General features: G+C 45.4%; 1 protein-coding gene and 1 pseudogene across 2 annotated transcripts in view; one reads left to right on the top strand and one right to left on the bottom strand.

Moving 5' to 3' along the window:
* The window catches only part of Cdca2 (cell division cycle associated 2), a 42057-nt gene extending 24771 nt beyond the window's left edge, over positions 1 to 17286 (bottom strand). The window contains exons 1-8 of one of the 2 annotated variants that reach the window (XM_023714715.1): positions 17154 to 17286; positions 16646 to 16709; positions 16380 to 16553; positions 14605 to 14756; positions 4690 to 4840; positions 2559 to 2749; positions 1226 to 1325; positions 111 to 298 (exon numbers count right to left, since the gene is read on the bottom strand). In XM_023714715.1, the coding sequence (XP_023570483.1) occupies positions 111 to 298; positions 1226 to 1325; positions 2559 to 2749; positions 4690 to 4840; positions 14605 to 14756; positions 16380 to 16553; positions 16646 to 16709 (1020 nt within the window). In that variant the 5' untranslated portion in view covers positions 17154 to 17286. Of the gene's footprint in view, positions 1 to 110; positions 299 to 1225; positions 1326 to 2558; positions 2750 to 4689; positions 4841 to 5987; positions 6077 to 14604; positions 14757 to 16379; positions 16554 to 16645; positions 16710 to 17153 lie in introns of those variants that run through there. The other variant, XM_023714713.1, reaches the window with a different exon arrangement.
* Positions 7294 to 8063, top strand: LOC105742093 (annotated as a pseudogene).
* Positions 17287 to 17972: the final 686 nt, after the last annotated feature.

The raw sequence follows: 17972 nt of genomic DNA, 5'->3' as shown, positions 1-17972 counted from the left end.
GAGTAAGAGATTTCTCTTTACACCAGATGACATGCTACTTCAGAGGTACTGCTTTGAAGCAAAATGAAGTTTTATTCATTTATTTTAGGTAACGTGACTCTTTTTCTCACCTCTAAGCTCTCTAGAGACAGCTTCGTACAAGGTTTCTTCAATACAGAACGGAGGACAATGGTCTCGGTAGATGGAACCTCCCCCCTGCACACAGGGGCAGCGGGGACTGTGGCCAGTGTCACCAGTGTGTCCAGTGGAACAGCATCACTGCGTCCTGTGCCCTCCATCCAATCGGCCACCTCAGGTCCTTCAAGATGAACATCGGAACGTGAGGCTGAGGACATCCAAATGCATTTGTTCTGTACCAAAACTACCGGCTGCATTTGCAAAGACAATAGCACCCTCCGAAGAAACTGAACCCTAATACACGCTGCCCAGAGGAACTGCTGGGATCTCGCTCGGAATACAAAAAGGAGAAGTGCAGTTTCAAATCTGCCTACTTAGAGTAAATGTAAGGAAGAAATTTTGACTCTCAGGAATTTTGGCCAAAGGCTGGAAGGAGGAGTGAATGAGCAACACGGCTGGCGTGACTACCTTCAGGATACCTACTAGCTCACTGCAAAAGCAAACTAAGCCCAAAGTAATGGCGAGCAGCTTTGCCCCTGAGGTTCGACACGCACAGGTGCTGTAGCGAGAGGACAGAAAGGGAAAGATGGTCAAACCAAGCCACAGCTGTCATCAGCAAGCGTGCAGGCCCAGTTGAGCTGTTAACTCTACCTGTGTGAACTCTCACTCGAAGAGTCCAGTGATATACTTACACGAAAAACTCAAGGTTTCTACAAAATAGTCATAAATATTTGTATTTTCCAAAGCAGCAGGGGAAGGAGTGTGGGAAACACCATGGGAAAGAGGAGGTGTGAGAGTGGGACGTGCTATAGGAACGGCGGGGCCTGAAGCAGCCCGAGCTGAGCCGCGTGAGGGAGGCGGGTCGGGACCGCAGTCTTCATTCCCAGCAGCCCTGCAGCACCACGTACACGGGGGCTGGACAGGAAGTGGGGCACGGGGGGGGGGGACCCCAGCAGCCTCCCTCCCTAAGTTCCTCTAACAAAGGACATTGTGTCCTGCTGCGAAGATCTTCCTAGCCTTCCTCAAGCTTGGAAGCTTCACCTGAGACGTCTGCACAGCACTGCACGGGGCAGCCGCCACAGGCAACCAAGGAAAAATACGAACTTACCAGCGGAGGCCTCTGCCAGGGCCGGGCAGGGAACACAGTCGTCACCCACGCATCCAGACTTGGTTAAGCTGTGTTCAGGTGATTTCTTGGAGGCCAAAACCTAAAGGGCCATTGCATTTTATTATTTATAGTATTATCAATACCTTCATGCAGATTTGGACGAAGTTTATGGACTAACTGGAAATCAGTGTTCAGTCACCTTCATAATCCAGCAACCTGAGAAATCTAAGAATGAAGTTTTCATCCCGACTGTATCCTAAATGTCCCACAAAACAATTTTCAATCCCTCAGGAAAAGTGTAAGGGACACATCTTTGTTGCCTACTGAAGCCTAGAAAGATGTGTCATCCGCTATCCTCTGAAGGCGAAACTCACTGAAGCACTATATGATGGTTAATCAAACACCAAAATATATCAATAGCTAGGACAGAAAAGACACTTAGAACAGAACACATTCACATTAATTCCCAAACCATCTCTACATCCTGGCATACGTCCTGTGAATCACAGACCTGACGAGAAACAATGACTGTTGCTCTTGTCCGATGAGGACCTCGAGCTAACTTGACAAAGCAGAGGGAGCAGTCACAGGCAGCTCTCGGATACAGCAAACCCGACCACGGACTCTAGTACTGTCACACGTGTCCTGTGCCACTCATAGCCTGGATCTGTGTGGAGAACAAAGCGCTTGCCACCACAGCACCGGCTGCCTCATCTCACTGAGGAGGCACGTTCAGCGTCAAACCAGAGCTCTACACGCAGCAAGGGCAGTCGGTGAAGTTCAGGCTCACTACTACCTTTCAAGAATCTTGACTGGAAGCCACAAAGCCTCCTAATGCTACTTCAAGAAAGTCAGCCAGGAGAAATGCTGAGAAACATGCCCAGTAGGGGAGGCAAGCAGAGGTGTGAGACTCACTAACGGCAAAGCCCTTGCCTCAGATCACATCCATCCTGTTACAACTAGCTCACTGTAAACAGCGTTGGGCTGGTTTTTAATCATCTATTCGCATGCCTGGCTTCACCACCAGACAGAAAGGGACCCCAGGCAGGAATGAGAAAATTCACGGAGGACCCATCATCAACCACCAAGACCAGTGCCTCACGTGGAAGACTCCAGAGCTTAACCTCTCCAGGAAGCCCCCTTTATAAGACCGGTAGCACAAAGCACAAAGCACACAGCACACACACACACACACACACACACACAGCACACACACACACACACACACACACACACACACACAGTATCACACGAAAAGTCCAACAATATACAGACTGAGAGAAGCCTCGAGAGCCTTCAGCTCCGTCTCTCAGCGTGTGAAGCAAACAGTCACCTCAGCAAGAGCCACGGAAGGGCCAGCAGCATGTGCTCTGTCCACATCAGCCCTGGGCATCCGAGACCCTGTGTGCCCCGCAAGGCTGAGCCCATCCTCAGAGCCGCCTTCTGCAGTGATCTTCCGGCGCTTGGAGGATAACTCTCCAGGAAATCCAGGCTTCCAGGAGCCACCTCGATCTTCCTTCTTAGCTGTACGTGCAAAACAAAATGACATAAGAATAAATATTTTCTTTAACACAGTTTCACCTTAAAAGGAAGTACATTTAGAAAATTTAGTGTAAATTACTTATGAAAAGCAAAATCTGTTATCCTTTTCTACTTAAAAAAAGAAAACTAATGGAAAGGCAAGAGAAATGACTAATAAATATAAAAATAAGTTTAATTGTTAAAATTAAGGGTTTTTTGGTCTTAAGTTACTAAAATATGTTTGTATTTTTGCTGTGTATCTTAATCCTTTTAAATTTACCATTAGCCTTTTTATTTTGAATATTTTACGGAATGTGGTTGCATTGTAACACTAATCTACTTTAGTTCACTAGACATTGTGAAAGAGACAGAAATTTATAATATTCATAATGCTATAAATAATAAAATGCAATGGCCCTTTAGATGTTTGCCTCCACAAGGTGAGGCTTTCCCTCAAGGGAAAAAAACAACTGAGATCAAGGAAAGGACAAAAGGAAGAGAAAAATATATACACAACACACACACACACACAAAATGAAAATGGCTGGCATAATTGTACTACTAGTTTCTATTAGTTTATTGAAAGGAATAGTTAGTGTTTATACTGTTTGATGAGTTGTATATGCCTGTATCTGAGCAACTACTTTGAAGATAACAATGTACAATGTAATAAAATTGTTTTAAAATTCTGTATCATTTTTATTGACTTATTAATTCTCTTTAAAATAAAAAATTACTAGTTTACTTTCGCTGTGAATGATTTTTGTGAAACAGCACATTGTGCCTCAGTCCTTGCCAGCTACAAAGTGAAACTGACTGTGTGACAAGGTATAATAAATGATATAAATGAAACTACTTTTAAAACCCAGGTCTAAAAGGGCCAGCAAGATAGCTCAGCAGGCTAAGCGCCTGCCTGGCAAGCACAGGGACCAGAGTTCAATCCCTGGCACCACAGGCTGCGCCAGCCCCGACCCCGGGCATGCCGAGTCGGCCACCGAGTTTGGGCCTGGTGGCGCACACTTATAATCCCAGTGCTGGGGAGGCTGAAAACAGGAGGATCACTATGAGTGCAAGACGCATAATGAGAACCTGTACCAATTTTTAAAAAAGAGGTAAAAATTTAAATAATAAGTTATACATTGCAAATCCAATTAGGCTATCTAAATGGATCCTGCAGTGTGGAGGTGGATGAATCAGCTGCCTCAGATTAACAGCACACTACAAGCAGCAAACTTCAAAATGAACTTGAAGAGGGGTTAAGGAGTCAAAATAGAATCGTTGGGAACACGAAGGAGTATGAAGTACTAGAGGAAGGATCATCACTGATTGCAGCAGCGCCAGGATTGTGCTGAGTTTAGGTGTTGAAAGTGCTTTATAGCTGAAAAAAGATCACAACTGACTAATAAAATATAATGAGTTACAGTGAATACAATAGACTATTAAGATACTAAGTTGGATACATTTGTGGTCAACATCAGTGCTGGGTATTTGGTATTTATATAAATAACAGATTCAACAATTGAGTAAAAAGCAACTCAAATTTGCCATGTCTCCTCTCTGTCTGTCTGTCTGTCTCTCTTTTTGTAGTACAGGGGACTGAACTTGGGACCTCACGCTTGCCAGGAAGGCGCTTCTGCCACTGAACTATCCTCCTGGGCCTTGCCATGTCTCTTGGCTAAAGCTGAAATGTTCTAATTAGCTCTGATGTTTTAAAACTTAAAACTTAATTGTAACCATGTGGAATGGAAGGCCTAGGAATGTCGAATAGGTTTTGTGAGAAGAATCCAGATTTTTGTGCAACCCCCCTAAACATTAGTCTCTATTTAAAGAGACAACTATGGTCTAAAAAGACTGCATTTGTACCATGGAGGTAAATCTTTTTTATATCTTAGAAGCTTGTATTTCTGAATAGAGTCAAAACTGAGCAAATTTTTTCTACTCACCGAAGCCTGTTACTTCAGGCCCTTCCTCTGCCTCTGAGGTTTCTGCACAGGGAGCCATTTTCTCATTTTCCTTGATGGAGTGAAAAGCTGACTGGAAAGCAGATATTCGCTCTCTTAATGAATTAACATTTCGATACACTCCAGGGCTGCCCTGTTAAAAGTACAAAACAGAGGACGCCATAAATCAAACAGCTTCTGTATTCTAGCTCTGTAATTGCTGAATCCTTCGCTGAATGCAGAGCAGCTCTCTGAAGACCACAGGTAATACGTTGGGTTAGCAGAGTCCCTTTTCCCTGGACGTACACATTTTCTGAGTATTTAGTGCTCTAGAGTCTCACCTCTGTTCCTCCCTCAAAATTTTTAGCAAAACCTGAGCGAAGAGGAAGAGCTGAGTGTAGCAGATGTTGAGCTATATGTGGCTAACTGAAGTTTACAAGCCCATAGTCATGCTAAGAGAACCCTGGGATAGGTAGGAGATGCTTTAAAAAAAAGTCACCCACAACAATAACAACAGTTATTTGGCATAAAGAACTCTGGTTTCCAATGGGCTTAAAAGGCTTTCTTTCTTTCACACCTCAGGGTCCACTACCTGAGGCAGCCTTAGCAAATCACATTTGAAGAGAACAAGTTCGACACAAGAAAGTCTGTGAGAAGCCAGCCTGTAAGATTATACACAGGGCATAAAGAATCTACAGAACTCCAATGACTGGGCAGGGAGAAAGAGCACGAGGAGCCTGCTTATTTGGCAATTTCATCAAAGGCTGTGCTGAAAGCACTGCTGGGAGTCATCGGCACGGCACCTTTGTCACCCTAGGTCTCAGTGTACCTGCTTCAGGCCAACCCCATCTCTTCACTCAGCCTCAGCCCACACTTGCTCTCCTCCATCCAAGTGGCCAAAATAAGAAACAGAAGTTCTACACTAGCTTCTCACATTACTCCCAGCCCTTCCCATCTAATTCTTCCTGATTTTATGGCACCAGAAGACACTTACTTCCTCAGGGTTGACAGCGAGTCGTTCACTTAAAATAAAGTTAGATGGGCTATGCATAGGAACTTTCTAGAAGCTCTATGAACAGGTCTCAGGCAAAGACTAATGAAATTTATAACAGCAAAGATAGATGTGTCTGATAAACACAAATAATATAATACTTAACAGTCCTGTTCATATAAAAATAATCAATTACTAACCAAGTTATCTAGGTTTCATTACTTGGACTAGTAACATATTTCTACTAATAGTGACCTTGTGGCAATTTTAAAATTCACACTTGTGGACAAATGTAAAGTAAAAAAATTACCTTCTTTTAAGATAACAGATGGAGAAAATGCAGTTAAAAACATGAAGTCATGTTTGATGACCTGTCCATGTATGTGACTGAAGTCCCAGTTAAATCCACTGAGTACAACAAAGCCTCTATGACATAATTACAGAGCATTTTCAACTTGATACACCTGCTGATGTAACCCTTTATGACACACCTGGAAGGCTGTGGGTAACACGCAAACAGCAGTGGAAGGGTCCGCGGAGGCACACACACTACCTTGAGGGCACTCCTGGGCACAGAAGTTATTTTGGAAGTTCTGAGGAAGGGAAATCGGTGAAGGAGGGCTCTTCTATTTGGCGTACTCATAATTGAACATGTTCAGGCTTCGTTTGTATCCTAGGAACTGGCCACACTTTGAAATGTATGTTTTAAAATTGTAAGTTTCCCTAGGCAGAACTGCTTTCCTCATTTCATGCTAGTGGATGCGAATGACACTCACACATTCACCTACAGGGAAATGTACAGCCCTGTACATTTAAAACGTACAGCCTTTCTGGTGCTTTTGTCTCATGAACTGTGTGCCCTTCTGCATCCAAGAAATGTTGGGGATATGGAACCAGGGCAGATTATACTTCAGAGCAATGTTCTGGGCCGTACTAAGGTCGCTGCAGGTAGCAAGAGGCTATGGGACAGAACAGACAAGGTGGCATGTAAGGCCCAGGGCTCGGTTCAGGTGAGCCCAGGGCTGGCAGCTCAGGGAGGGGAGAGGCTGCTACAGAGAGCTGCAAGGGGAAGCGCCATGGTGACAGATGGGGCTGCCACTGAGGCTTCAAAGAGGACACTGGCAAATCACCCCTCAGTGGATGGCTAAGATAGAGAGGTTTGTAAATGGCTAGAAACCAAAGGATCACAAAACCAAAATTCTGAGTTTGTCGAGATGATGGATGGATCACCCATGGTGTTGCTGAAACCTTCCAGAAAAATGAAGAGGAAAGGAGGAAGATGGGGGCCACCTGCTCCAACTTCCCCTTTAAAGCATTTCCTTGCTGCAATGGGAAAAATTAGAGAAATAAATGAAGGATTGATTCTTTAAGCACAAGGGTCTCTGGAACTTCAAAAGAAACCAAAATGTTCTATGGGGTGCTTACAGAACATCTTAGTGAGTTACAATACCTAACTATGCAAAATTACTTTATTCATGGGCATGCAACAAATGCATTGCCCAAGAACAAAGGCACTGCCCAAGAACAGAGCATAAAAAGTAGTGACAAAGTATTCCGGGGGCAGCGCCTAACCGCGGAGGCAGGGACCAAGACTGAGAGGTTGCTGGGTGGGCGCTATGGCCGGGATCACCACCACCGAGGCGGTGAAGCGCAAGATCCAGGTTCTTCAGCAGGAGGCCGATGATGCAGAGAAGAGGGCCGAACGCCTCCAGCGGGAATTGGAGGGAAAAAGGCGGGCTCGGGAACAGGCTGAAGCAGAGGTAGCCTCCTTGAACCATAGGATCCAGTTGGTTGAAGAGGAGCTGGACCGTGCACAGGAGCGACTGGCTACTGCCCTGTGAAAGCTAGAGGAAGCTGAGAAAGCTGCTGATGAGAGTGAGAGAGGTATGAAGGTCATTGAAAACCGGGCCCTAAAAGATGAAGAAAAGATGGAGCTCCAGGAAATCCAGCTGAAAGAAGCTAAATACATTGCCAAAGAGGCAGACAGGAAGTATGAAGAGGTGGCTCGTAAGTTGGTGATTATTGAAGGAGATTTGGAACGCACAGAGGAATGAGCTGAGCTGGCAGAGTCCCGTTGCTGGGAGATGGATGAGCAGATCAGACTGATGGACCAGAACCTGAAGTGTCTGAGTGCTGCTGAAGAAAAGTACTCGCAAAAAGAAGACAAATACGAGGAAGAAATATTCTTATTGATAAACTCAAGGAGGCGGAGACCCGCGCTGAGTTTGCTGAGAGATCAGTAGCCAAACTGGAAAAGACAATTGATGACTTGGAAGATAAGCTGAAATGCACCAAAGAGGAGCGCCTCTGTACACAAAGGATGCTGGACCAGACGCTGCTTGACCTGAATGAGATGCAGAGCTTCCCCAGCCTGCCCTGCCTGTGACTCCAACACACTGCCTGAGGCCAGCCTGCCCGGAGCTGACCTCGAGACTGAGGGCTGATCTTTAACTGGAAGGCTGCTTTCTCCTTTCTGTATCCTCTCCCCACTCCCTACCCCCACCTCCTTGTCTTTTTCATCAAACTGTCTCTGCCTCTTCCCAGAGATTCCAGCTGGGCTAGAGGCTGAGCACCTTTAGGAACAACATTTAAGGGAATGTGAGCACAATGCAAAGTGTCTTTAAAAGCATGTTCTGATGTACACATTTGTAATAACTTTTAGTTGTAACAAACCATTTGTAAAATGTTCCAAATAATTGCACAGCACTGAAGCCGCCATCTAATTCCATTCTCACTTTGGAAGGTAGCTTTTCAGCCTAATGCATAGTGCTCTCTCCATAGAGGAAGAAAAGAAGTATGGGCATGCCTTACCAAGAGCCAGAGTCCAGGCAGAGACTCCACCGGGAAGACCTTACAGCTCTGTACCGAGTACCAGCTAAGCCAGAAAGGAGATTCCGGGAGGAGTTAGCCAAAAACCCAAACTATGCTGCTCAGGTTTTGAGTTTCGACGTGTCTTTGGACAACTTTATTTTTATTTGTTACTTTTCTCATCAGAAGTGAGCAAGATATGATACTGGTTAGACCTCTGAGATGGAGGCTTTTTTTGTTTTTGTGGGTTTTTTTTTCTTTTTTTTGGTGATGCTGGGATTGAACCCATGGAGGGACTCATGCATATTAGTCAAGAGCTCTACCACTGAGCCATATCCCCAGCCATGAGACCAAATTTTTGTCCTATTTCTACCCCTTTTCCAGCTGCTCACTGAACAGATCATGTGTCCCTTCCTTACTGTTGAGGTGACCACTTGCTTTCCTGCCTCTTTGAAAGAAAAATAATGTTTTTGCCACTTACTCAGCCATATGAAGCTCATCTCACCCTTTTTCCGGGTCTGAAGCTGCTGTCTCTAAAAGTGCCATCTCATTGTGCTTTGTATCAGTCAGTGCTGGAGAAATCTTGAGTAGCTTATGTACAAACCTTTTAAAATTTTGTATTATTTTGAAATTTTGCTTCTTTAGGGTTGGAGCGCATGGCTGCCCCATCTGGCTGTGAAGAGTTCTCTCCAGTCTGTGGGCTGGCAGTGTGCTGATCTTTTGAAGTCTTTTCCCCACCCAGTCCCCACTTGAGGTGAGGTTTCTGTGAGATCTGTTAGGTGTACATCCTGCAGCTTATTGGCTTAAAATGTATGCTCCTTTGTTGTGGTCTGTGGGACCAGTCAGGAAAAAGAAGACCCAGTAGTGCAACTGTTTTGATACTGAGTATTGACAAGTGTCTTTTTGAAATAAAGAACCAGTCCCACTAAACCTCAAAAACACACACACACACACACACACACACACACACACAGATATTTATACAGAGGCACAGGTCAGAAGGTCAATTAATAAGATGGACTTATTCTGAAAATTACTCAAATTAAAAATGTATTTCTAGCTGGGCACAGTGGCACATGCTTGTAATCCCAGCACTCGGGAGGCTGAGGCAAGAGGATCATTGTAGGTTTAAGTCCAGCCTGGGCTATAAAGTGAGCTCAAAGACAGCCTGAACTAGATAGTGAAACCCTATCTCAAAAAGCCACACACAAAAAAATTCCTTTCATACTAAAAATAGGATATTTCAAATGTAAGAAATATGAAGCATAATTTAGAAAATCATCATAAAGTTACTGGGGCTGGGGATTTGGCTCAGCAGTAGAATGCTTGCCTTGTAAGCTGGAAGCCCTGGGTTCAGTGCTCAGCACCAAAAACAAATAAAATCAAAAAAGACCAAAAACAAACAAGGTAATTACCTCATAAAATTATTAAAATTTAAAAAACTATAGTTCTGAAAAATCATGCTCACTTACCCCAAAAATGCATTTATCAAAACAGACCTTGGCCTGAGAGCGGCACAGTATATGCTTAGCCTGTGGGAAACTCTGGCTTCAATCTCCCCAGTACCAAAAAAATAACAGCAAAAACAAAATAAAAACACCCCAAACAAACCCAACCCCATATACCAAATCATACATTCCATTAAGCTTTTTAATAAGCACAGTCCTATCCCAGTGGCTTCCCCTGGGGGGAGAGGTGATTGCACAGATTAGTACCAGAAGCCCTACATCTGTAAGAAAAAACAAAAGAGCAACTGCAGACAGACTCTGACCCAGACCAGACAAAGCAAGAAACCGAGAGCTGCTGCAGGCCCCGGAGCATTGGGTGTTTCTCCAACAATGGCCCAATGCAGTCTAGAACAGGAGGAAAGTTCAAACTGTGGCAGAAGCCATCTAAACCCACAGATCTGTCCACAAACAAGAGATGGCCACGACACTGAGCTGCAGGACTCTAGGGCTCCCCAGAGCAGCTGGAGGACAGAGCCAAGGCAGGAGTGAAACAGTCCGGGCCTTCCTGGTCAGCAGCAGCATCCCCAGGCAGGCGTCCACACTCAGTGATCACAGCCCCACGACTCAGGTTTGTATCACTAGGAGTTCTTCCAGGAAAGTGATCAGCCACGGAATGATCCACAGACTCTGCCTGACACTGGGGGTCTCTCCCAGGGAAAAAGTGGCCCTGCTGCCCTCCTCTGAGCTCTACCAGTCAGCAAGTCCTGTCTGTGCACACTGAGTTTCCAGGCAGTGTCCCAGGGCCTTGTTCTTAAGTCCAGCCAAGGACTGCGAGACACTTCCACAAAGCCCTGAGTGTGCCATGTGGCCTGAGGTCAAAGGCACCTAGAGCAGAAGAGATCCTGCGAAATGAGCATGAAAACCCCAAAACCATCCACAGCAAAAAAACATTCCAACATCAGCCAGCAGACGCCATGAAGAATCCACATCAAAATACCTGATGAATGCACTGATACCAGATGCCTCAGTAGTCTCAGTTTAAGTATAAGGGAGCAACATCTTCTAAATCTTGGAAAATATTTCAGCCCAGGTTTCTATATCAAGTAATAACTAAAATGTGCTGGTGGGATAAATTTCATCAAAAATGCAGAGATTGGGCTGGGGAGATAGGTTGGCAGTCTAAGTGCCTGCCTGGCAAGCACGAAGACCCAGGTTAGATTCCCCATACCACATACCGTGCCAGCCCATGCTGAGCTGGCTACTGAAGTTGAGCGTGGTGGCACACACCTGTAATCCCAGCGTGAGGGAGACTGAGACAGGAGGATCACCAGGAGGAAGAGGTGCATAGAGACCCTGCACTGAATGAATGAATGAATGAATGGACTCCAAAAAGCCTGAAGCAGTAAATTATGAAAGAGAAAGAAAGGGGATCAAGGGTGGAGATCCAAATGGGAGAGGAAAGGGAAATTACCGAAGATGAGGAGGGAAGTCACCGAACAACACCTGTCCAGCAAGCCTGGTTGGCAACTAAACTAGAGCCGTGGAAAGAGACAAGATTTCTCTTAATGAATAGAATGATTTGTTCTAATGGTGTTTGTAAATAGGATCACAAGTCCGCATCTTGTACAGCAATTAACCACTAAGAAGAATATATGCAGTGTATTATTTGTTGAAACTGTCCTTCCGATTTGATTTGAAACTGTCTCATTGCTATCTGTTTGTCAATAAAACTTTGAAAAAAAAAAAAAAAGAAAGAAAGAAAGAAAGAGACAAGATTCAGGCAGGGAGGGGACACAAGCACTAAAAACCTGGTAGTCTCTCTTTGTTAGAGTTAAGTCTTGACATACAGCACTTAGGCTGCTCTGGGGCTTGAGACTCCTACATCAGCTTCCTGGGTGCTGAATTACAGATGTGAGCCATTATGCCCAGCAAGAATGGACACTATTAAAGCTGACTGCTCTATCAAATATGGAGATGAGATTTATGACAAAGATTAAGCTAACAGACACAGGGGCCCGGGGTTCGAATCCAGGTGTGCTGTGCCAGCCCCACCCCTGGGGTGCACTGAGAGGGCAATTAAGACTGGCCGTGGCGGCACATGCCTATAATCCCAACTCTTTGGGAGGCTGAACACAGGCAGATCACTAGAGTCTGATCTACACAGTGAGACCCTGTAGACCCTTACTGAAAATATCAAAATAAATAAATAAAAGATGCTTTCTCTTTTTAAAAAGAAAAGATTAAGCTCAAATAGAAAAAGAGGTACTTCGGTTGTGCTAGAAAGCAAAGATAGCTATAGCATACTACATACAAGTTTAAAAACATCCATGTGGTCATATGATATATTCTGACCAGCAATTCAAACACAACCATAACTGACTGTATTGAAAGGAGGGAAAGCACTGGAACGGGTGTGGGCGGCACTAGAGGGAGAGCCAACACGGCACTTTTCATAGAATAGCTGGTCTCGGGCATACTACACATGTTCCAAGGACCACTACAAGCACATCCTATTATTCACCCTTTTCCCATTCCTATTTTACATTAGGAAACAAAGACAGAGCACTTAAGCAACCTGCCAAAAGTGCCACCTAATTAATGCCAAAGTCAAGAAGCAAGTCTAAGCAACACAGCACCAGAGTTTACACTGCTATTTGCTACAATGGCAGATCTCACCAAGTTTTACTACGTCTCACAAACTGAGGACTCCAAAGAATTATATCAATACTGCCTACACCCAGCAGAACTATTCCTGTAGCCTTTGTGGAATTTTAGATATTCTTAAATTATAGAGCAAAGTTCAAAAAAAGATTTCTTAAAGGTTAGCTGTAGCACCACATATGAAATCCTATCAAGGCTTCCCACATTTGGGTCAAAATCCATCAATCTACCTTGCAACCACAGATTACCTATTACCCAAGCAAGATTTTACAACAGCATGCACTGATCATTTTGTATTTGGTTGTTACTGGGTCTCACTACACAGCTCGGACTCATAGTGATCCTCCTGTTTTCAGCCTCCCCAGTTGTGGAATAATAGGCGTGCACCGCAAAAGAAGCCGGGACTTGCAGGGCAGCTGAGCTGCCCTGGGGGCGGGGCTGGCACGGCATGTGGTGCCCTGGATCAAATCTGGATCAAACCTCCATCCCTGAGCTTACCTAAGCATACCTAAGCCGGCACTTTAGTCTGCTTAGCTCTCCTGCCGGCCCGCGCACTGATCATTTTGAAAAATATTGGTTCACTGTGTTAGCGGATCTTCCAAAGGTCAGCGCATTCAAAATACTACTTTCACGAATCTCCCCACTGACCAGACAGTTGATCGGGAAGCTGTCATGCTCAGTATAGATACATGTTTTCTGAAATTTGAATTTCCTCTTGAAAATGACAGTGTTTGCTGGTACAAACTGTTTGTTTCTGGGGCAGATTCACTGTTCACGCCCGAGAACAGGTCAGCCACACTCCCAAGTCTAATTCACCATGATTTGTCAGCCCATTGCCCTTTCAAGTAAACATAACATTCTACGGGGTGGGCGTGGCTAATTTACCCTACGCTCAATCACCCCCGTGATGATCCTAGAAGCACCGAGGGCATGTACAATGTACGCCAAAGCGCTTCATGCCAGCTTGCCATTTCATCACAGAATACGCAGGGGCTGGGGTTGAGGAAAATCTTTAATTTTTAGTGATTCAAAAATACTTAAGTGAAATAAATGTAGGAACTCACAGAATAAGCTTGATGCCACTGCCCTGGCTCATAATTTATTCAGCATTGGTTTTTGCATCACAAATGCAAAAATGGTGGGGAAAAAAGCAAATAGCATCGTAGAACAACCACAAATACAGTTGTGACATCAGGGACTGCTTAAAAGGGACTAGGGGACCCCCAGATGTCCTTCTTGGTGCCTGACAAACATTCAGAACCATCATCTTACGTTTCGATTATGCCTACAACTGAAAAGTGAAGTGATAATATAAATTATTTTAAAATAGGAAGATTAATACCAAAACTTGTTTTCTGTCCTTTAAGAAGAATAACCTGGACAGGTGTGTCTTTCATAATAAGCCTTATACTATTTTACTTGTCTTATTTTGACAAAATTTTTTTAAAAACCTAATTATATCCACACCAGAGGCCAACTAGCTGCACCTTTTCACAAGGATGTCCCAAACACACCCTGTCCTACGAGACCTTTGCCTCTTTATAAGGCATTTGTGGACATCTTAGACAGCCACAGATATTGTCATAGAAATACAGACAGCCCTAAAAAACAGGAAACCAGCACCTCAGCTCATTTATTTTATTTACTTTTTTGCAGAACCGGGGATTGAACTCAGGCCCTTGCGCTTGCCAGGGAAGCGCTTATTCCACTGAGCCATCTCCCTGGCCCCTTCAGTTCATTTAGAGAAATAGCCATGAACGGGAACGTTTACAACATGAAAGAGAGCGCTCTGGAAATCCCTTTCTAGCCAAGCTGCCACCTCCTCTCAGCCACACGGGACATTAGCGCCTGTGCTGGCTGGGCCTTCTCTGTAAGACACAGAAAAGGCTTGCCTACCAGATCCCAAGCAGCAGGGATGCACCAGTCCCTTTCTGCTTGGAATCTTGGCACAGAAACTTCAGACAGGGCAAAACAGTTCCCCGGAGTTCCTGACTTGGAAAGAAATCATACCTGAAAGGGGGAGCCGTGGGCCAGCGGAGACTTCTCAGCACTCTTTAAAGCCCGCTGCTGGGCCATGAAACGAATCAGGTGGTTGGTTTCAGGAGAGCCCCGTGCGCCCACTGCAGAACGTCGCCTGGCCTTTTTAAGGTAGGACGACTTCCCTGTAATGAAACACGTGTATGAACTGGAATGAAACAAATCAATTACCACTAGCCACATCCAATGTCTGTGAGGAGCCAGCCTGAGAGAAAACTGCCAGACACACAATACACACCACCAAGTAGAGGACTACTGGCAATGTTATTCCTACATGATCAACTGGATAAGGATCTTGGCTTATCTCGATTTAGTCTATGTTCTTAGAACCATGCCTGGCACCACAAAGCATTCATTTAAAAGGCTGTTGAGTGAATACACAAACACAATTTAATTAATGGTCTTCACTTTTCGTTCCGTTTTTCCTGCACACAGAGGTAGGTAATGGCTTACTCTTGACTAATTTCTCTTTTCTGAATTAGTGTCAGCCAACAAGGATGGAAAGAGCTCCATGTAGGCACCTGTACAGCAGTCCTCCCTTATCCATGATATCACTTTCCTTGGTTTCAGTTACCTTCAGTCACCCACATTCTGAAAATATTAAATGCAAAATTTCAGAAATAAACAATTCAAAGGTTTAAACTATGTGCTATTCCAAGTAACATGATAAAATCTTGTGCCATTCAGCTTCACCCCATTCAGGATATGTCCCTTGCCCAATGTATCCACTGTATATGCTACCAACCCATTAGTAACCTGGCAGTACTTAAATCAACATGTTTTACTTAATAATGGACCTAAGCTCATAAGTAGTGATGCTGGCAATTCACATAAGCATCCTTGAAGTGAAAGGTAAATATAAAGCAAGATATGTAGAAAGGCATGAGCCATGAAATGAATCAGGCAGTTTGTTCGCATTCACATAACTTTTATTATAGTATGTTGTTGTAATTATTCTCATCTATGTTGTTAATCTCTTACTATGCCTAATTTATAAGTTAGATTTTGTCACTGATATGTAAGGCTAGGAAAAAACAAAAGTCTATGTAGAACTAAGTAGTATCCTTGGTTCCAGAAATGTACTGGGGGTCTTGGAACCCCAGGGATGGGAGGCAGAGAAGATACTGTACTCTGCTACTCTTAATTCTTAAAGATACTATTTCGTCTGAGATACTACTTGCTTTCGGTATACTACTCTGAATTTTGCCCATATGTCTAATGACAAAATAAATCTAGCTTTTTATAAGTCAAAGGTGATGTTTTAAATGCTGTTCTTTACTCCAAATCCATTCCCACATTTCGTTTTTCATGTACATCAGGTATCACCGGTGAGTTTTCTAACTATTGCTCAGAGTTCTGTTTGTGAACAGGTAGGTTTCTGTTTGTGACTTCTGAAGGAGGCACACCCCAATCTGTCCATGCTATAATCTGTTCTCTAACTTCCTCTTAATGTTATCATACGTAAACACAAAACACAGGGCAATCCACATGGTATAACTTCTCGAATCCTGTGTGTCAGGTCAAAGAGTGATTCACATATGCACTACTTTCCAGGATGGATAGAGAACACGATTTAGCAAGTGTCACCCTGGGTGTCACCGGCCCTACTGTCCTGCTGTGCTTGATACAGGAACTGTGCACAAAGACTTCCTAAGCAAGTTTGCAGTCAGAGGAGCAGAACTTGAGTTATAGCGAAGTTATTTTTAAACCCAAGAAGCAGTGCCATAACAGAAGTGTGCTTCTCTTACCTGAAGAGTTCTTAACAAAACTTTCAGGTGTAATTCCCAATTGCTCCACCGTTACTGTGGAAAAGTTCAAAGGTGACTTAAAAGTCTGTGGTGTGTAAAGAGCAGGAGTCACTTCTGCTGCCTGCTTCTGAGGAGTCACGGGATTCCCGGTTCCCAAAATGACAGAGGCATTTTCTGAAACGGAGGACATGTTGAAGGGGCTAAGCATCATTACCAAGACAAATATATAAACCTCAGATTTCACAAGGAAACAAACCGCCACATACCGACACTATGAAGAGCGGATGCCTCGGTTTCAGGGGGCCCCATGTCTTGTGAACTGGTATCCATCTAAAAGATGCAAAGGAAAACGAAAAACAGCCCTCTCACCAGCACCAATGTGATTGGACACACACACACACACACACACACACACACACACACACTATATCAAAACCGAACACAACCCACGCTGGCCTGGAATACACGTGGACAGGATAATTCGGAGCGCAAAGCAACAGAAAGTTGAAGGAAGCTGCTGCTCAGGCAGAGACAAGGCAGAGCGGGGGAGGGTACGCCGGGGCTGTCCGATCTTCCTGGGCGTCTCTAGCAGCGGGGTACCGCCTCACGGGAGGTGCAGTGCGAGCTTCCAGGCTCGCCTGGCAGGTCCTGAGAGCCCCAGAGATCTGCATTTTAGGCGCCTTTGGCGGCCCGGGGCAGGTCGTGACCCCTCAGAGGGACGCGGAAGGCCGGACCCACGCTTCGGTCCTGGGCGCGAACCCCGCCGCAGCCTACCTCTCACGCCCACCTCGGCCCTCGGCGCCTCGGTCCGCCGTGAAAGCTGCGCACCGACGAAGCCTGGCGTGGCGTCCGAAAGGCTGCCTGGGCGCGCCGCAGAGCGCTGGCCGCCGCCCGCAGCTCCCCGGCCGCCGACTCCACACCGGCCCCGCGCCGATTCAAACCGTGGCCCCGCCCCCGCCTGGGTGGCCGCGAACCGCTCCGCCGCCGCCGCCTCGCACGTGTCAGCGCGCACCCCGAAACTGCCCAGACCTCTTCCTCGCGGAGAGAAATAGCAGCGGCCCCCTGGACTCGGAGCGAAGCCACCGCCAGCTGCAGGTGACCCAGCGCGCGGAGCCAACAGTGCTAACCCCACCACCCGGGAACTACTTTCATTGAGAGTTCCTCGCGTAACCCTACGGTTAGTCCTTTAGTTCCGCCTCCCACCTTCTGATTGGGTACTGCAAACTTCGAAAAGAATCACTGAACCAATCCTGACGGAACGATGGGCTGGCGCTTTTACCCAAACAGCCAATCACAATGGTAGCCGTTTCCTCGGTGGGTTGGTAAGTGGGAGGAGTTAAAGAAGGGGGCAGTGCCGTGCGGCATTTGTGTGGGACTCTTTTAGCTCTCCGCCTCCTCTCTCAAACCCCGCCTCCGTATGCTGATAAGTGTTTCCGAGAATTGAGTGCGCGCCTGCTCAGTAACGTTTCGAGGAGCCGTTTGGCAGTTACTTCTGTTCTGATTGGTTGATTTGCCTTTCCGTCTTACTAGCTTTCAGCCTCTCTTCCCTCCTTCCTCCCGGACTGGGGTTAGTTTGAGCCCACCCAATGCCGT

Source organism: Octodon degus, unplaced genomic scaffold (genome assembly GCF_000260255.1).
Source record: "Octodon degus isolate 3935 unplaced genomic scaffold, OctDeg1.0 scaffold00036, whole genome shotgun sequence".
Classification (NCBI taxonomy): Eukaryota; Metazoa; Chordata; class Mammalia; order Rodentia; family Octodontidae; genus Octodon; species Octodon degus.
The sequence above is the reverse complement of the archived record's forward strand: the minus strand, read 5'-3'. Positions and strand labels throughout refer to the sequence as shown.